The sequence below is a fragment of the Nothobranchius furzeri genome, chromosome 5 (assembly GCF_043380555.1).
Source record: "Nothobranchius furzeri strain GRZ-AD chromosome 5, NfurGRZ-RIMD1, whole genome shotgun sequence".
NCBI classification, from domain to species: Eukaryota; Metazoa; Chordata; class Actinopteri; order Cyprinodontiformes; family Nothobranchiidae; genus Nothobranchius; species Nothobranchius furzeri.
The window spans coordinates 83,019,803-83,046,991 of NC_091745.1; the positions used below are offsets into that span (position 1 = coordinate 83,019,803).

At 42.4% G+C, this 27,189-nt stretch overlaps 1 protein-coding gene across 7 annotated transcripts in view; it reads left to right on the plus strand.

Moving 5' to 3' along the window:
* Positions 1–27,189, plus strand: part of LOC107374067 (protein PALS2) — a 65,538-nt gene that overhangs the window by 7,898 nt on the left and 30,451 nt on the right. For 6 of the 7 annotated variants that reach the window (XM_054735042.2, XM_054735051.2, XM_054735045.2 and 3 more), the window contains 4 exons: positions 16,784–16,902; positions 21,338–21,490; positions 22,585–22,734; positions 22,949–23,176. In XM_054735042.2, the coding sequence (XP_054591017.2) occupies positions 16,784–16,902; positions 21,338–21,490; positions 22,585–22,734; positions 22,949–23,176 (650 nt within the window). Of the gene's footprint in view, positions 1–4,822; positions 4,947–16,783; positions 16,903–21,337; positions 21,491–22,584; positions 22,735–22,948; positions 23,177–27,189 lie in introns of all 7 variants that reach the window. The other variant, XM_054735046.2, reaches the window with a different exon arrangement.

Below are 27,189 nucleotides of genomic sequence, written 5' to 3' on the forward strand. Positions count from 1 at the left end.
TCAGTTTTTTAATGATAAGGTCAATAGAATCCATCTCTCTTTACCTCATTCCTCCCCTCCCTCTCCTGATTTATTTGAACCCTCCATTCAGTTCTCCTCATTTGAACTTCCCCATCCCTCAGAAATATTAGATTACATCACCAAATCCAAACCTTCAACCTGTCAACTGGACCCTATTCCAACAGTTTTAGTTAAATCCTGCCTTTCTTCTCTGCTCCCTTTTATAACAGCCATTATTCATTCCTCACTATCCTCTGGTACGGTCCCCTCCCTATTCAAATGCGCTTCAGTCAGCCCTATTCTAAAAAAACCTGGTTTAGATCCCAATGATTTCAATAACCTCCGTCCCATTTCCCATCTTCCCTTCATTTCCAAAGTCCTAGAGAAAACTGTTGCATCTCAGCTCCATTCCCATCTCACCCGCAATAACCTTTATGAACAGTTTCAGTCTGGCTTCCGTCCCCACCACAGCACAGAAACAGCTCTCATCAAGATCACTAACGACCTACTCGTTGCTGCTGATTCTGGTTTAATCTCTATTCTCATTCTCCTCGATCTGAGTGCAGCCTTTGACACCATTTCTCATTCCATCCTCCTCAATAGACTCTCTTCCTTAGGCATCACTCACACCCCCCTCCGCTGGTTTCAATCTTACCTTACTGGCCACACTCAGTTCATCCAGTTAAAATCCTTTACCTCAGAACCCTCCCCAGTCAAGTCAGGTGTGCCCCAGGGCTCTGTCCTGGGGCCCCTCCTCTTCATAGTATACCTCCTCCCTATTGGCAAAATCTTTCGCAAATTCAATATCCAGTTTCACTGCTTTGCGGATGACACCCAGCTCTACATTTCCAGTAAGCCCAACTCAACTCTCCCACCATCCTCCCTTACACTCTGCCTCTCTGAAATCAAATCATGGTTCACCTCTAATTTCCTCAAACTCAACGGCAATAAAACTGAACTTCTTCTAGTTGGCACTAACTCCACCCTCTCAACATCTGACAGCTTTTCTTTAACAATTGACAGCGCCATAGTCTCCCCCTCCCCTCACGTCAAGAGTCTGGGTGCCATTCTTGACAGCTCACTTTCTTTTCAAGCTCACATTAATAACATAATTCGGTCAGCATACTTCCATCTACGTTCCATAAACCGTCTCCGTCCCTCACTGACCCCTCACACTGCCGCCATTCTCGTCCACAGCCTCGTCACCTCCCGTATCGACTATTGCAATTCACTTCTTTATGGTCTCCCCAACAAACTCCTTCATAAACTGCAAATGGTCCAGAATTCAGCAGCCCGTATTATCACCAGAACCCCTTCCTTTCACCACATCACCCCGGTTCTCCAGCAGCTTCACTGGCTCCCAGTTAAATTCAGGTCCATCTTCAAAATTCTCCTCCATACCTTCAAAGCAATCCACAACCTCTCTCCTCCATATATCTCAGACCTTATAAGTATTCACACCCCATCCCGTTCACTCAGATCTTCTTCTTCCATCCATCTTGCGGTTCCTTCTGCCCGTCTCGCTACCATGGGGAGCAGAGCTTTCAGCCGCTCTGCTCCTCGACTCTGGAACTCACTTCCCCCAGACATCAGGAACATCGACAGTTTTACCCATTTCAAAACAAAACTCAAAACACACATGTTTAAATCTGCCTACAACCTCTGATTTTATTGAACTGTTTCTCGCTTTGTTTTTTCTTGTTTGGGTTTTATTATTGTTTTATTGTATTTTATCACGTGTTTTCTGTAAAGTGACCTTGGGTGTCCTGAAAGGCGCTTTTAAATAAAATGTATTATTATTATTATTATTATTATTATTAATCTAAAATGGTCTGTATTAGGGTTGTCACAGTGTGAAAATTTAACCTCACGGTTATTGTGACCAAAATTACCACGGTTTTCGGTATTATTTCGGTATATTTTTTTAAACGTGCTACATTTTCACACAATTAAATAAACCCTGTATGTCAGGAAATATTGTCCTCAGTTTGGGTCTAATTTTTGCCTAAAATGTGTTATTTTGTAATTATGTTGTTTATTTGTTTACATTTTTTTCCCTTTAGTCTTTAAAATACCAATATTTGCCCATAACTTCTTATTTCATGTCTGTTTGATGTCATCATTTTAAAAATATTAGATCAGATGATACTCAGTACTCAAAGTAGCCTTCTAATCAGATACTTTTTTTTAACCCTTACATGAATAATAAACCGTATATCAGGAAAGTATTGTCCTCGGTTTGTGTCCTTCCAGTGAGCTTTGCAGATGTGGGAAAATGTCATCAGGCGGTAATCATTGTTAAATTCATAATTATTCTCGGAGAGAGACCAACTCTTATCTGCCCCTGGGAGCCCCGTAATGCATAACGTCATTTCAACATGGCGGTGTCCGCGACGCGGTTTATATGCAGGTAGCGGCGCTGCGGCTGCTTTATATAGCGACTCGTTGCGTTCTCCCTCAACCCAAATCCTCGGATCACTCATTTTAGCTAAAACGCTAACGCTAACTTGCCTTGCGTTGACTGCAGAGTTGTGGGTGATGGTCACGCAGATGTGTCATGAGATTTGAAGCGTTGCTGCCTTTCACAGACACTTTTTCTGCACGTGCTGCAAACAGGATAGCCGTCTTCTATAAACTCCCTCGGCATTCTTCAAATATCTAAAATATGCCCGTAATTCCGACTTTGTCTTCTTTGAGGGATAATAAATGTCCTCCTGAGCGCTGCCGCCTCCTCCTTTGACCATTATTTCAGCTTTAGCTTCAAAAAAGGTTTGGTTGTAAACAACAAAGCGTGCATGTGCCGCCGGCAACTTCAGCCGATGATACGGTGGCTGGTAAGGGTCACCGCGCCTACACCGCAGCCACGGTAAACCCACCAAGATAATATAGTTTTTTAAAAAACAAGACGGTTATTATTGTAAACTTTTTTTTTGTTTTTACCGGGGTTTACCGCTACACTGGTTACCGTGACAACCCTACGGCTTATCGGTCTGCTTTGATCTATTTTGAAAATTCCGATCAAAACCGACAGGGGCGCTATCGGCCGATTACGATCAAATGCCGATCCATCGGTGCATCCCTAGTGTATATCCATATAACGGGTGCGGACGGGCACCCATGGTGCAGCCTCGAAATAAGACATTATCTGCACCAAAACATCTTCACGTCGAAAGGTTTTGTTGGGAATCATTAACGTGATTCCCCTGTTAGTTTGGAGCGAGTCTGGGATTTCTAGGCGTAAACAGACTAGCTGCGGCTACTTAACTGGCGCTTTTAATGACGTCACTGCCGTGCGCCAATCTGTTTTTATTAAGATTACCTTTGTACTACTGTGGAGAAATTCGTTTTCTCCCTTTATTGACCAACAGAGTTGTTCAAAAGTACAGAACAAAACATTTGGCATTACAGCTTATGACAAAAATGCACCTTAAACAGAGTTTAAGCAGCAAAACATCACTCTGCAAATAGCTTATATATAGTGAGACAATTAATGATTTAAAGTGTTAACTTTCGCCAGTTTTTGTATGCACGTTTAAAAAAATGCTGATACTTGAAAGGTTTAAGCACTTTATACACTTAATTCTTAACATTTAATTTTTGCAATATAAATTGAGGAATGTTATTTTTTGAATAAACTTGTTCAATAAATTGGTGTTTTTAAATAGTATCGAAATCGAGTATTGAGTTTTTTTCCCCAGTATCGAATCAAGTTTGAAATTTTAGTATCGTGACAACCCTAGTCCAGTGGCAAGATGTTGTACTAAGCGCGATGGCTAAGGAGTCCCCCATTACCAATATTTCCTTCCCTGAGCTACATTCCTTTAGAACAGTTTCTAATTTGTGAAAGAAAATTGCTTTAGCGGACGGTGGTCTATACACTCCAATGATAAAAAAGGACATTTGTGGTGACAAGCTAATATTAAGGCAGATATGCTCAAGCTCATTAACTGAGCAATGAACCTATTTACATGATATATGATCTTTGATATAAAACAGTAACCCCCCACCTTTACCAGTCTTTCTATCTTTCCTAAAAACATTATAGCCAGGAATATGTAGGGCTGCAGATGGGGAGTTTTTATTTAACCAATTTTCTGATAAACATAGAAAGTCCAAGTTAAGAGTCCCTACGTACATGTTTTATCTCATCACTTTTAGAACTCAAACTATGGATATTCAAGTGACCTCCCAGTAGCCCACTGCTGCTAGAGAACATTCACATCTGTCTCCTTTAGTACAAAAATTCCTCTTTTCACACAAGTTTTACAATACTTACAATTCTATCTCTCTATCTCTCTATCTCTCTCTCTATCTCTCTATAGCCCCCTTCAGACAGGCCATGAAAAACGGAAATGTTCCGGACTCTGTCCGTAAGACCTTTGTGTCTGAATACAAACATCCGGATAACGTGTTCCGGAATTTTAACCGGACGAAGCCCCTAGTAACAGGTCCGGACTTGTTACGGACAGGGTGGCTGATTCAGACTGGTGAGGTAAAGTTCCGGACAAGGGGGAGGGGGAGGAGGGGGGGCCGGGGGACGCCGTGCGCACCTAGATAGCTCGCTGCTGTAGCATGCGGCGAACCACGGCAGCTCGCCTCCTACGGTACCGCCTAGACGCGCGACGGAGCGCTTCACACCGCTTCAGTGATTCCTTTAACCATTGAGCTTCATCATCCAGGTCTCTTATGCGTCTTCGTGTGCGCAGAATTATGCTTAAGCGCCTCGTGATTTTTATCTTGAGAGGCGCTATAGAAATGATATTTTCTTCTTCTTCTTCTTCTTCTTCTCCATCTCTATATATATCTATCTCTATATATATAGCTCAGCTCCATAGACATGGATAGACCCCTCTTGACCGCTACTGCCTATGGGTGCTGACCAGCGGTGGCGCCACCATCTTGGATCGGTCGAGCTGCCCCCTCCCCCTCAACAGAGGCATTGAAGTGTCAGCATGTTCAATCAACCATAACTCCTTGAGTTCTGAGTCGACTATTCTCTGTAAACTTCACACATGCAGCTCTGATACAGGACACATGTTTTAGTGTTTTTAATCATAGTGGGTGTGCTGTGGGTACATATGTGACTCTTGTCCAGAGCTTAGTGTCAAAACTTATAGAAAACAAAAGATTAATCACTAAAAGTTTGTCAAACAATGAGCGGCTGTGTCTGACTGCTGACGCTCTGTGTGTGGTTTTATTTCTGCAGTGAGACAAACTCGCCTCACACTGTCCAGAGTTTGTTCTTTAAAGTTTCTATTAAATCCACCGTGTTGACGTATTTTAACAAGTTTCCTCTACGCTGCTGGAATAAAGTTTACAGACTAAAAGTTCGGCAGACGCATTTGTTTATATTTGGCCGCTGGGTGGGGGGAGGGGGGACTTGGTGCTGCACACTAACAGCTGGTGTGATCAGATATGAAAAGCGTTGATCACAATTTGCAGATCATGTTTATTTTTCACGGAGGTCAGCCGCGGATTCTAGGAATCAAAATGAAAAACTTTGAACGATTCCTGGAAAAACTAACAGTTGGAACCGGTTCCAGTCGATGCTCGATGCCCAACCCTAGCTATATCACAGAGTAGTAGGGCTGGACAAAAAATCGAACATTTATCGTCATCGAAATTTCTGACTTATCGAGATAATTTTTCCCATGTCAATAAATTTGATGATAAAAACATGAACAGATGTGTGTAGGTTGGCAACGTTCATGTCCCTTTAAGAAGCTGTACCACCTTGAGTCACGTAAAAATGTGACTCAACGTAATACGTGTCACAGCCCCATCTAGTGGACAACTTTAGATTCTGAGCATACCTCTAGTCCATTTATCGTTATCAAGGTGAAATCCTCAATATATCGTGATATTGGCTTTAGGCCATATCGCCCAGCCTTACAGGGTAGGCTAGCCATTGCTTCTCTGCATCCAGCACCTGCTTAAAATTTCAGACGGCTCAGAGGAGTTCTGAGTGCTCTGTCTGAGTCACCGCGGCGCAGCTTAGTGAAAGGCTGAGTGGAGGATGCTTTTGTCACTGCATCTCGTTAGGTGCTGTTTCAACCAAATTTTTAAAATCAGTCACTCTTGCATGCACTCTTCTGCACCTGTTGGCCGTGGTTCCACTGGACTGTGTCTGTGACATATGACAAACTGGCTCCCACAGCTTTTCAGCGTGCTGTTGATAGCGAGGTGCGTTAAGAATAGTTTAAGATTAAGTGCATTTTGAATTGAAATTTCAATTTTGCTTGTAATTTTAATTATTTAAAATTTCACAAAGGAAATGTTTATTTACACATCTTTATTGTGAGGGGAAAAACACACTAATCTGAGGCCATAACACTTTTCACCTCGCGCACCCCCTAGCGGCAGCTCGCGCACCTCTAGGGGTTTGTGCACCACACTTAGGGAATCCCTGTTCTAAGAGAAGAATAAATATTTATAATTTAAACAGAATGACACAAAAATAGCTACATTTTCTCTAATCTGTCATCTTAAAACCATGTGACATTTTTCACATGTTCAGTTTACAAAGTAGAATGTTGGACGATGTCAGTTTTACTGAAACTGAAATTTGCTTGATTGTTGTTTTAAACTGTACTAATTAGGGATGTTCAGATCACGTTTCTTTGCTCTTGATCTGATTCAGAGTCATTTGATTTTAAGAATCTGCTGATACTGAGTCCCTATCCGATACTTTAGAAATACATTTAGAAAAAAGGAGAACACACAAGAGTTGTCATTAAGGTTTTTTTAATTGTTAATGTGCTTCTTTCTTTCTGTATTTATGTCATATCTTTAGTTTATGTGCCATAAAACATCACTTGTTTAGGAAGTACATTAATAAGAAGCAGGTTAATATCAAGATGATATGTAAAAATAAATGGTAATTTAACATTTAATTTAATAAGAAACATGTTAAAGTCTCTTTCCGGAGTATTTCTCTTATCTGATGGCACCATCTAGTGGCTGACAAGCATATCACGCAAATTATCTCTGGGTCCGTTTTTTTAAGATGGTGTCATCACAGTTTTTAGTTTTAAATGTGCTTCTGTAGCCGACAGTTAAACACGTTGTTTTCAACTCTTATTCTCATGTCATGTTGTGTTTTCATATGTTTATAAACTTACTTGTCCGTGAAAAGTTCATCAACTCTGCATCAGCTGAGGTTTTCCTTAAATTTGAAGCAGGCGAGCGGTAGTCTAACGCTATTGGTTAGTTCTGGTCGGCGCTCAATTTCCTATTGCACAGAGCTCTGCGTGGCAGGGGGCGTATTGCTTACATAATATCACAGTACATGACGAGATAATCACTTTTACGGATTTCTGAAAAATACATAATTTCTGAAAGGGGAAAACTCCGGAAAGATACTTTAATATTAAGAATACATTTAAAAGTTGTCTGGTGACTCATATTTTTAATCGTTCACTCAGTGTGTTGCTGTTTTCAGCGACAGGGATGGCACGGCACATGATGGTCAGAAGCAGAGTAATTATTTTTCTACAACACACCTGTAGAGCTTTCATGTCTGTAAAGGTAGCATAAGAAAGAAGATCGTACCGCGACTCGTGAGACTGCAGAACCTTTGCAACCACAGACACTCATCCAGTGGGATAAATATACTGCTATCTTGGAATTTTTGCTGTCCGTAGAACTGCAGTGAAGTTAGTTTGTCGTTGGATATTCGACAGACATTCACTCCACGGTCAGCGATGGGTCTGCCTGCCGTGTGCAAGCGCCGCAGCTGGTGGTTAGCTGCGTTCTGAGGACTCGCTCATTAGATTGGTGGTTTGCTTAGGGACCATCAACTAATTTGCTGTCATTTCACGATGATAAAGATGAATTCACGGACATCTTTAACATCTGTCCCTGTCCCTGTCACCATTGTCCCTGTCCCTAAGAAACCCTGTATCACTGGACTGAATGATTACAGGCTTGTGGCGCTGACGTCTGTAGTCATGAAGTCTTTTGAGCACCTGGTCCTCCCTCATCTCATGTCCTTCACCTCCCCCCTCCTGGACCCTCTGCAGTTCGCATACAGAGCTAATAGGTCTGTAGACGACGCCATCAACCTGGCCCTCCACTTCATCCTGCAGCACCTGGACTCCCCGGGAACCTACGCTAGGATCCTGTTTGTGGACTTCAGCTCTGCGTTCAAGACCATCCTCCCTGCTCTGCTCCAGGACAAGCTCTCCATGCTCAACGTACCCACCTCCACCTGCAGGTGGATCACTGACTTTCTGACAGACCGTAGGCAGTGCGTGCGGCTGGGGAAGAATGTTTCCACCACTAAAGCCGGGCGTACACTGTGTGACTTTTTCACTTTTTTGAGCCGATTTTCCAGTCGTGCGAGAATCCACGACATCGGGGCGAGTTTTGCGCCGAGCGTCGTGTAGTGTACAGGGGGTTACGAGAGGCGATTAACACCACGTGAACAGCAACCGATCAGCAGTCGTGAGGTCGGACGGACTTCTGGCGTGTTTGATATTTTGCTCATCCCTCGTGAGGGTATCGCACTGTTGAAGCGGCGCTGCGAGCAGCTGCGACCCAAAAAGTATCAGAACCGCTCACGGCGCATGCGCAATCATGCATCAACACCGCTCGCTCGCTATTTCCCTAATAACACACGTTGTTCATTTTTGTTTCTACACGTTTTTTTACTCACAAAGATTGTCAAGTGTTTGTCGTGTTCATGTCAAATTAAACTGATCACAAACACAGATTTACTTTCTTTATTTCGTTTTCCTCATCCAACCCCCATAAATCCCTGTGTGTCCTCCTGCAGCACTCCCAAAGGACAACAGGTGAAACAAGACCAAAAAGTCTGACGTGTTGAGTAAAAACTGCTATTTTTAGCATATTTTTAGGGCCGACGTGTTGCTACCAAACGTACAGTGTGAGCAGTCAGGTCGCATGCTAGAACTAAATAAATAAAGCTTTGATTGATTGATTGATTGATTGATTGATTGATTAACTGGGTCTTACAGTGTGAGCACATGACTCGTGAGATCTGCTCTGCGAGGAAGTCGTACAGTTTGAGCTGTAGCTGAACGCTGGGTGTGAAAAAGTCGCACAGTGTACGCCCGGCTTAAGACAATTAGCACAGGATCTCCACAGGGCTGTGTACTTTCTCCTCTGCTCTTCTCCCTGTACACAAACTGCTGCACCTCGAGCCATGACTCCGTTAAACTGTTCCAAGTTTGCGGACGACATCACCCTCGTTGGGCTCATCTCTGACGGTGATGAGTCTGCCTACAGGAGGGAGGTGGAACGGCTGGTGTACTGGTGCAGCAGCAACAACGTGGAGCTCAATGCTCAGAAGACAGTGGAGATGATTGTGGACTTCAGGAAAGTCACAGCCCCATCTCTCCCCCTCGTCCTGACGGACACCCCGTCACCACTGTGGACTCCTTCCGCTTCCTCGGAACCACCATCACACAGGACCTTAGGTGGGAGCCATCCATCAGCTCCCTGCTCAAAAAGGCCCAGCAGAGGATGCACTTTCTGCAGCTGTTGAAAAAGGCCAAGCTGCCGGCCCAGATGATGGTGCAGTTTAACACGGCCATCACTGAGTCCATCCTCACCTCCTCCATCGCTGTGTGGTACGCTGGAGCCACAGTGAGAGACAAACATAGACTGCAGTGCATTGTGCGCTCTGCTGAGAAGGTGATTGGCTGCAGCCTTCCACCTCTCCAGGACCTGTACGTCTCCAGAACTCGGGGGTGTACAGGTCGGATAGCAGCTGACCCTTCACACCCGGGTCACAGACTTTTTGAGCCGCTTCCCTCAGGCAGGAGGTTATGGTCCATCCGGACCAGAACCTCCTGCCATAAGAACAGCTTCTTTCCATCTGCCGTTAGACTTGTGAACAGATTATAAACACAACCATGCTGGTCTTCTGTACTCAACACAACGTCACGTTATCGGCCATGTTACCATTACCTGCCATTTTTTTATAGCTGAAAGTTTTATTCTAGTTTTTTTTAATTATATTTTATTCTATTCATTCTATTTTTAATCTTAGTATTCATGTAGCACATTAGCACCGAAGCAAGTTCCTAGTTTGTGAATTGTTTGTTCACTGACTATGGCAATAAACCTATTCTGATTCTGGTTTGAAAACTACTACTAAAAAAAATCAAAAGCACCTAGATTAAATGATTAAATAACTCAAAATCAATTATCAACAGTGTTGCTAAACTAAATGCGCAAGACAAAAATGAAATAACAAATTTCATTAAATCTGATTTTTTTCAATAATTTTTAAAATCAAAAATGATATTATTTCCTATGTTAATTGCTCTAAAAACTCAAAAACCATTTCTAAATGGTCTTACAAAGCTAGACTAAAGAGACCGCAATTTTTCACATTTCACAAAATCTGATCTTTTTTTTTTAGGATTTTTATCAAAAAATGAAGTGATTTTTTTTTTCAGTAGCTCCAAAGTTGATTGATTTTAATACACCATTTCTCAATGATGTCACTATTGTAGACCAATGAGACACAACAAATCTGAACTTTTTTATTAGGATTTTTATCAATTAAATTATTTCTTTCAATAGCTCATAGGTTAAAGGCACAGTCCGCAGGATGACGCAGTCAGGGTGAGGAGGAGGAGATTTTTAAATTCGAACGGCTGTTGCTCACTCCCCCGCCCTTCCTGAAAGAGCCGAAAGCCACACCTCCCAATGTGCACGCGCAGGAAAAGCAACACCAGAGCATTGCTTCTTGTAATAGAGCTGAGCTAGTGTTAGCAATGGAGTTATCTGAGGTAAGAAAGTTGTATTTAACCAGCACATTAAACACTTACTGTTTACAAAAGGCATTTTATAAAGAATATCTATAAATATATTTATATTTTAAAATACCAGTAACAGTTGGCAACAGTTGTAAATAAAATTAATCCTATCAAATTGTTAGCATTTTATTACAAGTAACTAGCTTATTTTTAATTGCTTTGCCATTCAAGATGGGATGAATATATCAAAGCATATAAATAATTTATGTGGAAATCATGAATAAACACTGCATTCTGTGTAGTCCTCCTATAATCATGGTTGTTTTCATAGGGTTTCTGTTTATTGTTGGTTTAGCCCAAATTTTGACTAGATGTAAACCTGATCTGTGTCAAAATTGATTAATATGTAAGAGTACTTTTTATATTAGTATAATTTTTTTATTCTAATACAAATTAGAGTTCAGTGATTGAGGAATCCTCTGAGGAAGAGTTTGAACCTCCCATTGCATCCTCAAGACGTGGTGCAAAAAGGAGATGCCCACCATCATCTCAAAGCCGTGGTGCATCTAGAGGCCGTGGTGTGTCTAGAGGCCGTGGTGCATCCAGAGGCCGAAGAAGTGTGAGACATTCAGCTGTGGACCTTGGAGATGAAGATCTCTCTCGAGTTCGGAATCTTTGTTCCGAGCGAATAGACTTTGAACGTGTAAGCATAACAAAATTACACTAAATGATCCTAAAATCTGTTGCTGTAGCATCTCTTTCCACTTTTGTAGCAACACATACAGAACCTGAACCCTCAGCAGGCTATTGACGTCCTTACCATGGTGCTGGACAGAGACCCTGGTGTTCTCTTTGATGTACTTGCCCTCTCTGGTCCACCTGCCACAACACCTCCAACACCCAATCAACCTTCATGGTGTGTATGCTCCCACTGCAGAGATATGCCAACTGATTTGGAAAAGAAATGCTGCCAACAGCCTCCCCAGACATGTATTTCAACTGTACCACACATGGAGGAGTTTATTCTGCAAAATTCCCTGACCCCAATGGTAACTACACTGGTTTTATTCCAAGACGATTGTAAATACATGTATATATTTGATATTTTACATAAGTTTGTTTTTATATATTTTTGTTTGATGCTCTAATAAAGTGTTCTAAAGCACAACTCTGTGTTGCATTTGTAAAAATACCATACATTTTAAAACTCCTGCACAACAACAAAAAATTATGTCTACCTCCAACATTTTACATAAATTTTTAAATTATTAGTCCTTTTTTCCCCAAAATAAATCTTTATTTTCAAAAAACAAAAAACAAAACAAAAAAAAACACGGGAAACAAAAATAAAGAAGGTTTTGGGTTTTCTCTTGCCTCCCCCAACACCTATGTCTGTGGCAAAGTTTTACCTGTAAATAAAAAATAAACTCAATTAGCAATGGACTATTGTGTGGAAGATGTAAGGCACATAATGTTTTATTTTACCATCACCGCAAGTCCGTAGGTGTTGTAGAAGTTCCTCTGTTGATGGTGCAGGAACTCCGGACAGCAAACCGTAATGCCTTGGATCCTCAGGCCTTAGCTTGTAGCGTCGAGGAAGACCTTTCTTGCTTGTCAAACGTCGGTCAGTTGCTTCTGGCATATTACAGTCATGAACTGTATCCTCTGTTAATTTCTTGCAGAGTCTCAAGTTGTAATGTTTTTTGTAATGCTGCTCCAGTCCTGTGAACAAAAGCTTTTTATTAACTATGCGCTATTGCAGTTTTATAGAATGTTAAACAAAAAGAATTACCTTATGTGTATATAAGGTGTGTAGTCCTCATCACCGCTGTCATCAGTACCGCTGTCCATCTCGATGGTTTCGTCCTCCTCTGAAGACGAATCATCTTCTGGTTCTCTGTTTGGTGACCATGTGTCATCTGATGACTATCCTGAATATACACAATATAAAGTTTTTAGTATGGAAAATTAGACACATTTTATTAACATCTGAATACTTACACAGAGTTTTGAATATTGTTGAACTCTTCCTCGTCAATGTTTGCTTCAATTCCCACACAAGATAACCTAAAAAAGTAATTATTGTTTACTTTTCCTGACAAATGTGACAGCCAAATACAGATACAACCTTGTACTTACATTTGTGAAGATCCTTCTTTTTTAGTTTCACCTTGTTCCATCACCTCCTCCAAATTATCATCCCTATGAAAATAAAATACAAGCACAAGAATATGATTAGAATCAATACATATTTTGTCATTTTGAAGGTAATAGACCTCGTCTATTGGCCGCCATCATCACCCTCTCCTTATTTTTGTCACTCTACTTATTACGCATTTCTCTGTATCCACTGAATTCCTTCTTTACAAATATTTTCCTGTCTCTTTCTTTACATTTTAAAAACACAATTGTGTTATTTTTTTCTCATAAACTTTTAAATAAAAATATATTTTTTAAAAATATGTTTAATTTTGTTGTTGTGAAGTGCCTCAAGAGTTTTATCTTGAGAGGCACTATATAAAATGTAGTTTTACTATTTATTTCTATACATTTTTTATAGTCATTCATTATCCCATTTCTAGAATTTTTTCAAAATAATCCACCACTAACTTAAAACAGAGGCAAAATTATAATATTCCTGGTAGGTTTTTACGCAGCTATTTACCTTTCAGATGATTCTCCATGAATGCTAGACAGAGCTGGCACTGGTGTTGGAGAAATACACAGTTGGCGCTTCAATGGTGTAGATGTTGATGCTTCATATTTGGACTGATGACTGTAAAAAACAAAGCCCAAAAATTAGTGATCACAAGCTAAACAAGTCTCCCCAGCCTTCACAGATTTTTGCACGAGCTGATTATCATTCCTTTTAATATGGAGTTTTCACGTAGGTAAGACCACAAACTCAGACGGTAATCTGTACACATGGCCCACCCAGGTTAGCACAATATGTCTTTCGGTGCTAATGGAAACGTAAGGTTTTGGATACGTTCCTGATCAATCACACCTAATTCTAACTGCTGAATCATCTCCTCAGACTTCTACAAGTGCTACATGAGCTGCTGATTACTCATTTTAATCAAACACGCAGCTCAGGCAAGTGTAAACACCTAATTCAGCTTTCAAGATGCTAACTGAACCCCGTTAACGGGGAAGTTATAAACAAGAGCTTAAAACAATATACTGATGTGGCCTATAGTTAAACGCCACACTAATCATTAGCTCCCATATAAACAAAAAACTAAAATCCCCTTTCGTTACTCAAACTTCTTCCAAATATAGCATAAATAGTTTGACTAGCATCGATTCATGTCGACTTAGCATTCAAGCTAATGCTACATTAGCCAATAGGACACCAAGCATACAAAGCTTGTTTGCTCTATTACTTCTTTCAGTGAAAGAAAGATTATAAGTAAATTTATCCGAAAAACAATAAATAACTTACCTGTCTAAAAGATACTTTGCCAACTCTTCATCCGTTTTCAGGCCGTGTAGATCACGAAAATCTCTCCATCGTGTGTAAAACAATCTCCAATGTAAATTCTACTCGACTGTCTCAAACTTCTTACAGCCACTTTTGAAGAAGGGCTTTTAAACTTTTTAAATGTTTTTTGAGATGTGGAAGGCAGTCGAGGAATTGGTAATTTGGGGTTTTGTTGCTCCATGTTTCTGCAGTAAGCTGAGTGAGGCGCTTGACACTGTTGTGCGCTGAGACCTGCTCGTGCTCGATGATTGACAGCTGCCCCCTGGTGGAAACGCAGCGCTATTGGTCAACGCGTTAGGCTTGCAGAAATATTGGCTGAGCTCTACAGGGCAGGGGAGGGACTTAGGAGAAAATTGAAATATTAAAGATTATTTACTTTTTTTGATAAAATTGGGTCAGATGGTCAAAATCAAACATTTTTAAAGTTATTCTACATTTAAATGTTGCAGACTGTGCCTTTAATTGATTTTAATACCCAAAACCTTTTCTCAATTATGTTACTGAGCTAGACTAATGAGACACATTATGTTTTAATCACTTTTCAATAGATTGGATACTTTTTATTAGGAATTTTACCAAAATTTAAGTGACTTTTTTCAATTGCTCCCAAGTTAATTGCTCTCCACCTGAATTCCACCTGAATAAGCATTTCTCAATGATTTTACTAAACTTGATAAATGAGTGTTGTTTTCTGTCAGGTCAGGTGCTCAGCAACACAGCTGCGGGCCATTGCAACTCAAATCTTTGACCTCAAGCAAACCTCTCCTCCCCCAAATGTCTAGGTGGTGTGCCCCAATCCACCTGCCGATCTCCCACTCCCTCTTTCCCTCAGTCGTGTTCACTCGAGAACCATGGCCTCAGATTTGGAGGTTCTGATCTTCATCCCAGCCACTTCACAAACCTCCACAGCAAGAGCTTAAAGTCCGAACTTGCTGAAGCTAGGAGGACCACATCATCCACAAAAAGCAGAGACGAGATTCTCCTGCCACCAAACTCGACACCCTCCACACTGCGGCTGCGTCTGGAAATCCTTTCCATAAAGATTATAAACAGGACTAGTGACAAAGGGCAGCCCTGGCAGAGTCCAACCCTCACCGGGAACAGGTCCGGCTATACGGATAAAACTCAGGCTCCTCTTGTATAGGGACTGAATAGTCCTTAACAAAGACCATCCACTCCATACTTCTGGAGCGCCCCTCATAGGCTGCCCCTGGGGACACGGTCATAGACCATTTCCAAATCCACAAAACACATGTGGATTGGTTGGGCAAAATCCCAACCCTCATCACTCTAGCAAGAAGTGTAAAGAGCTTGTCCACAGTTACACGGCCAGGACGAAAACCACATTGCTCCTCCTCATTCCGGAATTCAACTATCGACTGGACCCAAAGGTCTACTCCAGTACCCTGGAGGGAGGGAGGCTGAGGATTGTGATCCCCCTATTCTTGGAACACACCTTCTGCTTTACAGCTGTCGAATTACATAAGGAGAAAGTGGGACCAGCCTTAGCTTTTCCTCTTTTGACACAGCCGCTAATGTCGGAACTGAATTCTGTTGAACCTTAAGAGCGAAAAGACCCAGAAAACAAATGGCGTTCTTGCCTGTGATCAATAGAGGGGAGATGGAGAAGGCCATGCAAAGCAAAGGGAAAGACGTAGAGACCATCTTCTCGCGAGTGAGCCAAATAGCCGAGGGAGTTCTGTTTAATCCTGTTTTGTGTTACAAAAAATACTTATTTTCTTTTCCAGTCATACCAAACCTAAATGATTTTAGTGCTGCTAAATTAACAAACTGTGATGTGAAGCATGCTTTGTGTTGTCGGGAAGCAAACCAAAAATGCTTTTGGCCACTGTGAAGTTTTTGTGTACTGTTGTGAAGCAATACAAAACAACGCAACTGCTAAAACGCAACAGATTTTGTGTTGTGTTATAACAAAGTAAAAATAAAATATTTTTCTGTTTTTCTCCTCAATAATTGTTTTATATCTCTGTGTGTTAAAAGTTAGAGCCCACAACAGTGGGACTCCCTGTGGTGTTGCTATTATATTCTATATCATTCGCAGATGGTGCGAGGTTACATGCAGTGTTGTAAAGCGCGGTTATTTGGCGTTGGATGGATCAGTTTTTTTGCGTGTCTTAAGACCCCAGGCTAAAAACTGTTACCAAGCCTCTAGGAATATCCAAATCTATGAAATATCATTTGCTGTGTCTCATCAGTTTAGTAACAGAACTAGGAATTGATTTTGTGTGATTTAATTAACTTCCCTGAACCTATTTAAGAATAAATTATTTATTCCATTTCTTACCCATCCGTCCATTTTCTTCTGTTTGTCTGGGGTTGGGTTGGGCCTGGGGGGCAGTAGCCGATGAAGTGAGCCACTGCATATTATAGCTAATATAGAACTGATGAACCTGCACGTTTTTTGGTTCAAGAACATGCTCTTTATTTCAGTCATTGTCCACTTGTAACATTTCTCAAGATGTTTGTTTGGTTGTAAACTAAAATTTTTTATAATGCAGAAAATAACCAATCTCTGAGAAAGGCCTGAGATGTGTTACTTCTTTTACAGCCATGCAGCAGGTGCTGGACAACCTTAAAGACCTGCCTTCAAGCACAGGAGCTAAAGATATTGACCTCATCTTCCTCAGAGGCATCATGGAGAGCCCCATTGTCCGCTCCCTCGCCCAGGTGAAGCACACACACATACATATATTACTCCTGTGTATTCCTAGGTCACTAAATCAGAACCAGTTTACTCTGACCTCATCTTTCATTTCTCTAAAATCTGTTACACTTCTTCATTTTAGTTGCACAATATGGCAAAAAAAATTACAAAATGTATTTGTATTCCATAAGGAGCCTTATTTTACATTTAAAAGAGCAAATACATTCATGGGCTCTGCTGCTTTTTAGGCTTGAAACAAATCCTCAAACGGTTCAATTAGTTTAATTCCTTGAATCATATTTTACTGATTTGAGGCTTTGTTAAATGTGCGCACCACACCACAGTCTGGCCCACAATGTGGTAATATAGGGTGGAAAATTAAAGAAAAACAGCAAAGACACAACTCTTTTGAAAAAGAGTTAGTTAAATAAGAAAAAAGATGATGAGCAAAGACACAAACCATTGTGAAAGGGAGAAACGGTCCAAAGTTTAGGATCAAAAGTGACAATAAGGGCAGATTGGCTAATGCTAACGCTAGTGGGTAGCACGCTCACGATCAAGTGGGATTCCGAAAAAAACAAACACTTTGGTCATGAAACTAAGAATGACTAAATTCTACAAGTGGAATAAAAATCCACACCATCCCATTTATTTTTAGATGTCTGCAGCCAGAGGAGATATGGGGCAGAGCCATAGAAGGTACCTGCTTCATACCACTGCATTCTGTGGCAGTCCATTGTAGTATATAATTTACAAACAGTTTTATCATTGAATATATTTTAGATTGGATTATTGTCATCCCAGTAGCCATACCAGTAGAAATTAAATGCTATTAGCATTAGGGTTGCAAGGATTAACTGGTTTGACTATTAACCACAGTGTGAAATGCTGTAGTTAACCTAGTGTAAAAACGTCTAATACTGCAAAAAAAGAAAAATGAGCAGACCAAAGCGAATGTGAAACTGGTCCTAGAGGGCGCTATTTCAGAAAATATGCCACACCCATCAACTTATGATGTCAATTTCTATTGGGGTTCAGACTAGGATGACTCACCAGAAGTTTCGTGGCAATATCATAACTGTCGAAATGAGAGGCAAACCTATTTCCATGGCGTGATGGCAAATTTCGCCATGCTCCCAGAGCCCCGCCCTTTTTGAAACCTGCCAGTACTAAACCCCAAGCGACCCCAACTCTTGTATTGCTAATTGGCAGAGATTGCTGTTGATTAGGAGTCCAATAGGGAGCTCTGAAAGTAAATAATGGTGTGGTGACAGGTCAATGTTTTCAGCCTAATCCCTTCTTTCCACCGGAGCCGTCAGCAGCACGTTACTGCAGCAGCACGTCATAGCTGCTGATAGGAACCGCTGTGGTCAACAGAACTTTTTCCCACCGGAGCCGTCAGCAGCGCGAGTCGGCCGCGTCTCAGGAGCAGCATGTCGCGGCCCTTACACGCCGGTTCTATTTTCTACGTGCGATGCCTCTGAAACGGGTCAAGTTCGACATTTTTGGGGAAGGAAAGACAGGAAATTGGACGCGGAAACGGAGCGAAGCTCCCGAGATTTTCAGAATAAAGAAACGTACTGCCTTCTGGTTGCTTTACTTTAAAAAGTTACTAACTTTGTGGCCCCGTGAGAAGTTATCACCTAGCTAGCGGTCTCCTTTGTTTTTCAGGTCCGTATTGGCGATTATAAAACGGACAGAACATAAAACACAAACCTTTTGGAGCCATTTTGCAGTTTTCTCCTGCTTGTTGTTGTGTTTACTGACAAAGTCACTCGTGTGACTTCGTGCTCTGTCGGTGACAGCTGCTCCCCTGCTGCTTCGCGTCTAGTGGGAAGGGCCAAGCAGCAGCTTACGCGAGCAAGACGTGCTGCTGCAGTAACGTGCTGCTGACGGCTCCGGTGGAAAGAAGGGGTTAGCCACGCCCACACTGTTAAACTTTTGGAAAATCCGTAGGTTCAGTTTCTCCCGCTATATCTTAAGAGTTTTTAGCAGAAATATATAGGCGATAGGTCAAAGGGCGCTGTGGAGTTGACCTTTAACATGTGCAAAAATGACAAAATGGCGTACTTGGACCAAAATGGCCAACTTCCTGTGGGTTAGGGAGAATGGCTCCAAGACAGTTTTTTGTAGGTCCTAAGACATTACATAAGTTTACAAAATTTCATAATCCTCTGTCAAAGCATGGCTTGGGTCTGACATTTTTAATGGACCTAGGGGGCGCTAGTGCAAAACTAAGCCATGCCCACCAGATTTTTTGGTTAATATCTATTGAGGTTTGGATTTGTATCAATCACCTGAATTGTTGTACTGATAACATCAGAATTGAGGAAATGAGAGGCAAATGTAATTCCATGGCGTGATGTCAAAATTGGCCATGCCCCCCATAGCCTCGCCCTTTTTAGAAACCTGCCAGTACTGGACACCAAGTGACCCCAACATGTCTACTGCTATCTGCCAGAGATTCATGTTGATTAAGTTAAAGGAGTCAATTTGTGAGCTTTGAGAGTAAAGCATGTGTGGTGACAAGTCAATGTTTGAGGCCTAGCCACGCCCACACCGTTAGACTTTTGGAAAATCCGTAGGTTCAGTTTTCCCCTCTATGTCTTAAGATTATTCAGCAGAAGTTTAAAGGCGATGGGGAAAAGGGCACTTGGGGATTGGCGTACCTTTAAAGTGTGAAAAAAAAAAAACACAAAATGGTGTACTTGGACCAAAATGGCCGACTTCCTGTGCGATATGGAGCATGGCTTCAGGAGAGTTTTTTTGTAGGTCCTGAGACACTACATAAGTGTACAAAATTTCACAATCCTTAGTCAAAGCATTGGCTTAGGGCTGGCACTTTAAGGGTGCTAGGGAGCGCTATTTCTAAACATTAGCCACGTCTACCAACTTTTGATGTCAAGTTTTATTGAGGATTGTACTAGGATCACTCACTAGAAATTTCATGGCGATAACAGAATTGACAAAATGGGAGGCAAACAAATGGCCATGACGTTATGCCTGACTTAGCCACGCCATCACATCCCCGCTGATTTTTGAACGTTCCCATAAAGTGTTGCCAAGCAACCCCAACTTGTCTTCATTTACCTGCTACAAGTTTGTGGTGATTATATGAAATGGCAAATTTTGGAGAATTTCACAGTTAAACTTGATCTTTTTTGTCCTGAGGGGGCGGGACTTGTGTGAAATCATCAATCGACCATTCATTTTTCTTTGGGGATCGATGAGGAATGGCCATAGAAAATTTTGTAACTGTAATTCTTTCATTTATGAAATTATAGCTTCGCTGCTCTGGCCTAATAATAAACAGAGCAATTACAATAGCCCTTCGCTGCTCGGGCCTAAATATAGAGTTTTATTGATCCAGAGTGGGATGTGAATTTTACTTATTTAGTTTCAAGTCGGTGTAGTTAAAGTGTTCTTTACTCAAGTTGAAAATTTTCCACCCTGATTTACAAATAAATTCTTTAAAAATCCTGCCATGTGAATTCATGGATTTTTTTTTCACATTCTGTCTCTCACAGTTGAAGTGTACCTATGATGAAAATTACTGACCTCTGTCATCATTTTAAGTGGGAAAACTTGCACAATCGGTGGCCGACTAAATACTTTTTTGCCCCACTGTAAACCACGACTGATACATACTATGTCCCCCTCATGAAAACTAAAACATTTTAGGACTTCCTGTTTGCTATTGTGCACAATTCAAAATCCTCGTCTTTGTTTACAATTTCTTCCAGGGTGGTGCTCCCCCCTATCTAGCCACACTCCTGAACAAACATTCTCCATCACGCGCTCTGCGCTCCTCTGAACAAGGCCTGCTCGCTGTCTCTCGTTCGAGGTGTCGTACTCGCGGGGACCGGGCTTTCTCAGTCCTAGCGCCGTCTCTCTGGAACCAGTTGCCACCCTCAGTTAGGCTGTCCCCATCTCTGCCAGTCTTTAAGAGTCGCCTAAAAACACACCTTCTCCGCTTGGCGTTTCCTGAACATGTTTGATTCGGCCCTCTTTTACGTTGAATTTCTTTCACAGTTTTCATTGGTTCACTCTATGCCTTGTTTTACCCATCTGTCCTGTACTAGAATGTTTCACCTTTTTTTTTGTAATTTGAATTGCTTTTATTTCTGAATTGCTTTTATTTTTGATTTATTCACTATATTTGTACTTCTACTGTACCATGTTCAGCGCCTTGGGCTTCCTGACAGGGTTGCGGAAGGCGCTTTATAAATAAAGCTTTGATTGATTGATTGATTGAGGATACAGATACTTTCCTATGTTACATTTTAATGCCGAAATCGGCCAATATTAATAATAGTTCGATATCTGGTTCCCTAATAAGTAATCATTATTTTAAAATGAGTGTCCCTGTTTATGCATGCTCCAAAAGCTTAGAAATATAGTTTTTCCACTTGGCCCATCCCTTTACACTCTTCTGTCATTGTTCTTATGTGGATTTAGGCTCATGAATGTCTTGAGGACATTAAGCTAGAAGCTGTGCGAGATGATAATGTTCAACTGGTCGCAGAGATCTTAGATTCTCTCAACATGCTGCCAGGAAAAAATCTTGCTGCGGCTGAGCTGGCCAGAATCCTCCAGGAGCCTCATTTTCAGGTATTTAAGCCTGTAATCCCTTTCTGATGATGTTATAATGTTAAATAGACGGGGTGGGCAGTGGGGTTAAGCCGGGCATACACTGTGCGACTTTTTCACTCGTAGCTCTCAGCTTCAGCTCAAACTGTACGACTTCCTCGCAGGGCAGATCTCACGAGTCATGCGCTCACACTGTACGTCTGGTAGCAACATGTCGGCCCTAAAAAATATGCTAAAAATAGTAGTTTTTACTCAACACGTCAGACTTTTTTGTCTTGTCTTGCCTGTTGTCCTTCGGGAGTGCTGCAGGAGGACACACAGGGATTTATGGGGGTTGGATGAGGAAAACGACATAAAGAAAGTAAATCTGTGTTTTGTGATCAGTTTAATTTGACATGAACACGACAAACACGCTTTCTTGACAATATTTGTGAGTAAAAAAAAACGTGTAGAAATAAAAACGAACAACGTGTGTTATTAGGGAAATAGCGGGCGAGCGGTGTTGATGCATGATTGAGCATGTGCCGTGAGCGGTTCTGATACTTTTTGGGTCGCAGCCGCTCGCAGCGCCGCTTCAACAGTGCGATACCCTCACGAGGGACGAACAAAATATTAAACACGCCAGAAGTCCGTGCGACCTCACGATTGCTGATCGGCAGCTGGTCACGTGGTGTTAATCGCCTCTCGTAACCCCCTGTACACTACACGACGCTCGGCGCAAAACTCGCCCCGATCTCGTGGATTCTCGCACGACTGGAAAATCGTCTCAAAAATGTGAAAAATTTGCACAGTGTACGCCCGGCTTTAGACTAAAGATCAGTATAGGGATGAGCTTTTATTCAATTTTCTGAAAGTGAATATCAGAGCTTTATATTCCCTCATTCCCTCTGTGTGTGTGTGTGTGTGTGTGTGTGTGTGTGTGTGTGTGTGTGTGTGTGTGTGTGTGTGTGTGTGTGTGTGTGTGTGTGTGTGTGTGTGTGTGTGTGTGTGTGTGTGTGTGTGTGTGTGTGTGTGTGTGTGTGCAGGGTACGAGGGTGCATAGGTGGGGGGTTAGATCAGCTGATCTTAACAAGGCAGGCTCTGCAGCTTGACTTCTATCTCTCGCTCTCTTCCAGTCTTTAATAGAGGCTCATGACGAAGTGGCTGCAAAGGCCTACAAGCCATCCCACACTGCTGAAAGCTGCAACTCCATTTTGACAAGTTCACTCATGCCAGCTGATGCTGTCCGGATGATTGGCATCCAGAAGAGAGCCGGGGAGCCTCTGGTGAGTTTGTCCGGCCTACAGGTCTCCAGAGGAAATGCCTCTTTTGGCAGTAACCTCTTTTACCTTTTGCTACTTTTGCCATCTGGAAGGAAGCAGCAACTCGAGCTTTTTCATAACGACACATTACAAATCACAATATAACTGAATTAGTTTGCTTTTTGTTAATTTGTTATCTGCGGATGTGGAGTGCCGACCAACTCATACTCTCTTTCAGGGAGTGACGTTCCGTGTGGTTCAGGGGGAGATGGTGATCGCGCGGATCCTGCACGGTAGACCCATCGACAAGCAGGGCATGCTGCACACAGGGGACATCATCCTTGAGGTCAACGGTCATGAAGTTGGGAGCAACCCCCGTGAACTCCAGGAGCTGTTAAGGGACTGCAGCGGGAGCGTCACACTAAAGGTCCTCCCAAGCTACAAAGACTCACCAGCACCCCCACAGGTGATGGGATGGGTGGTTTCATTGGAATCTACCTGTGAAACAACAATAAATAAATATGTATGACTTTCATAAACCCAGCAGTTTTACACTTTAGAAGAAGAAGAAAAAAGTATCATTTCTATAGCGCCTCTCAAGATAAAAATCACGAGGCGCTTCACAAAAACAAAAAATGTAAAAATATAAAAAATAATTTAGAAAATGGTTAAAATATATTTAAAATGAGCACAAAATAGACAATTGTGATTAAGAAAATGTTAAGAAAGAGAGAGAGTGAATAGGAAAGAGGGAAATTAGTGGATCCTGAGGAAGGTGGAATAGGTGAGGAGAGCAGAATAAAGAGAGCATGGTGAAGACGGTCATACAAAAGCCAGCTTGAACAGGTGAGTTTTCAGCTGCTTTTTAAGTGAGTCCACTGATCTCAGGCTCAGGGGGAGAGAGTTCCAGAGTCAAGGGGCCACAGCAGCAAATGATCCATCACCTTTGGTCTTTAGCCTGGTGCGCTGCACAACCAGTAGGCTTTGATCACTGGACCTCAGGGGGTGTAAGGACTAAGAAGATTACCAATGTAAGATGGTGCTTGTCCATGTAAGGCCCTATAGACCAGAACCAGGATCTTGAAATGAACCCTGAAGTTGACTGGCAGCCAGTGAAGCTGGAAGAAAAGTGTGGTGATGTGGGTGTGTTTGGAGGACTTGGTCAGAAGAAGAGCACAGGCCATATTATTTGCCAAAAGAGTTCACCAGTGTTGTCTTGGCAACCATTTATATTCCACCTTCAGCCATTGCTGAAAGTGCATGTGATGCCATCAGTTTCGTTGTCGCTAAGCTACAAACCCAGCACCCCAATGCATTTGTGGCTATATCTGGTGATTTTAATCATGCCTCGCACTCTTGCTACACTTCCAACATTTCAACAGTTTGTCAGCTGCTCCACCAGAGGAAACAAGACATTGGATTTGTGTTATGCAAATGTAAAGAATGCACACTTGTCCAAAACAAGACCTCCTCTGGGACAATCAGATCACAATCTTGTTTTTCTCTGCTCAGAATACAAACCACTTGCTCAGAGGCAACCTTTGACGAGAAGAACTGTGAGAAAATGGTCACAGGACGCTGAAGAAGCCCTGCAGAGTTGTTTTGAGACCACAGATTGGATGACTCTCTGCCAAGGATATGAAGAGGACATCAATGCCATGACTGGATGTGTCACTGACTATATAAACTTCTGTGTGGACAACATCATACCCACTTCGCTAATAAACCCTGGATCACCAGTGAACTGAAGAATTTGCTAAATGAGAAAAAGGAGCCTTCAAGAAGGGAGACAGGGAATTATTGAGGAGTATACAGAAGCAACTGAAGGTCAAGATAAGAGACAGCAAGGAGGCATACAGGAATAAGCTGGAGAACAAACTACAGAGGAACAATATCAGAGATGTCTGGTCAGGGATGAAGAAGATCACAGGCTTCAAGCAGAGGAAGGATTGCACAGATGGCAGCCTGGACACAGCCAATGAACTGCACAAGTTCTTCAATAGGTTCAGTTCAGGAACAAACCCAGCATTATCCTTGCCTGTCCCCAGCCAATCAGACATCCCATCCTCCTCTGATCCAACATTTTCCTGTGACACGCCAGCTCTTTTGTCCTCTAACACAGTCATGGACTCTTCTGGTTCTAGAAATCTGTCTTCAACCAAGTCAGGAGATGCTGCTGCCCCATTTACCTCCCCCTCCCACTGATCTGTCTCTAGAAGTCAGGTGAAGAGGCAGCTGGAGAGACTGAACAGGAACAAGGCTGCAGGTCCAGATGGTGTCAGCCCCAGGGTACTGAAGGCCTGTGCAGAGCAGCTCTGTGGGATTCTGCAGCACCTCTTCAACCTCAGCCTGGCCCAGGAGAAGGTTCCAGTCCTGTGGAAGACATCCTGCCTTGTTCCAGTTCCAAAGAAAACTCGCCCATCAGTCACTGACGACTACAGACCGGTTGCCCTGACATCCCACATGATGAAGGTCCTGGAGAGACTCCTGTTGGTCCACCTGAATAAGCAAACTAGAACATATCAGGACCTGCTGCAGTTTGCTTATCGCCATGGAGTTGGAGTTGAAGATGCCATCATCCAGCTGCTTCAACCAATCCTCTGTCATCTGGACAAAGCAGGCAGCACTGTGAGGGTCATGTTCTTTGATTTCTCCAGTGCATTTAACGCAATCCAGCCTGATGTACTTTGCCAGAAACTCCAGAAGACACAAGTGGGGGCCTCAACTATCGCCTGGATTAAAGACTACCTGACAAACAGACCACAGTTTGTGAGGCTGAAGAACTGCACATCAAACCAGGTGATCAGTACCATTGGAGCACCACAGGGGACTGTACTGTCACCATTCCTTTTCACCCTGTACACCTCAGACTTCCAGTACAAATCAGAGACCTGTCATCTACAAAAATACTCAGATGACTCTGCAGTTGTCGGGTGTATCAGAGATGGACAGGAAGCTGAGTATAGAGAGCTGGTGGAGCGCTTTGTGGCATGGTGTGGAAACAATCATCTGACCGTGAAGGTGAACAAAACAAAGGAGATGATTTTAGACTTCTGAAGAAACAGGGTGGAGTCAAACACTGTTTCCATCATGGGAGAAGTGGAGGTGGTTGAGGAATACAAATACCTTGGAGTTCACCTGGACAACAGACTGGACTGGAGAAAGAACAGCGAAGCCGTTTACAAGAAGGGACACAGCAGACTGCACTTCTTGAGGACGTTTAGGTCCTTCAATGTCTGTAGCAAGATGCTGTAGATCTTCTACAAGTCTGTTGTTGAGAGTGTAATCTCATCATCCGTCGTCTGTTGGGGTAGTAGCATCAGAAGCAGGGCCTGAAAAGGCTCAACAGCCTAATAAAAAAGGCTGGTTCTGTTCTGGGGATGAGTGTGGAAACACTGGAGGAGATAATGTAAAGAAGGATTCTCCAGATAATCAAGAAAATGATGGACAACCCTGAGCATTCTCTTCACAAGACTGTCCGACAACGGAAGAGTGTTTCAGTCAGTCTTCTTCAGTTTCGCTGCAACACTGACCGCTACTGGAGATCCTTCCTGCCAACAGCCATTGTAATATACAATAACTCTTTGATGACTTTATTATTATTATTATTATTATTCTGAGCTACTACAGTAATCAATTTCCCTCTGGGATTAATAAAGTGTTTTTGAATTTGAATTGAATTGAATTAAATTCTGAACCACCTGTAGACGGTTCAGGGAGGTTCTGCTCAGACACGTGAAAAGAGAGTTGCAGTAGTCTAAGCGTGAGGAGATGAAGGTGTGGAGAACAGTCTCAAGTTCAGAGCGGGACAGAATGGGACTCAGCAATGTTCCTGAGATGGAAGAAGGAAGAGGGAACAAGATAAATGACATGAGAATCCAGTGTGAGAGCTGGGTCAAAGGTCACACCAAAATTCCTGACGGAAGGTTTGGTGTGAGAAGCAAGCTAACCAAGAGGATCTCAGTCTTACCTTCATTCAGCTGTAGAAAGCTCCCAGCCATCCAAGTTTTGATAGTCTTAAGCAGGTGTGTAACAGTTGCAGCTTAGACATCTCATGGTGCTTAAAGGAGCTGTACAGTTGGATGTCATCTGCATAAAGATGGTAGGAGATTCATTTGAAGGAGCTCAGGATGTGATGAAGAGGAAGCAGATGGAGGAGGAAGAGCAGAGGCCCCGGCACATAACCTTGTGGGACACCATGGGTGAGAGAGGTGGTGGAGGACCTAAACTTTGAGATGGCCACAGAAAAGGAACGCTCAGAAAGATACAAGGAGAACCACTCCAGAGCAGTTCCGGATAGGCCTACCCAGTCTCTCAGCCTCTCCAGTAGCAGGTGATGGTCAACAGTGTCAAAGACTGCAGTCAGGTCCAGCAGGACCAGAACAGAACAGTCCCCTGCATCACTGTGGGTCAGAAGGTCATTAGAGACCCTAAGAAGAGCTGTTTCAGTAGAATGAGCTCTACGAAAACCTGACTGGA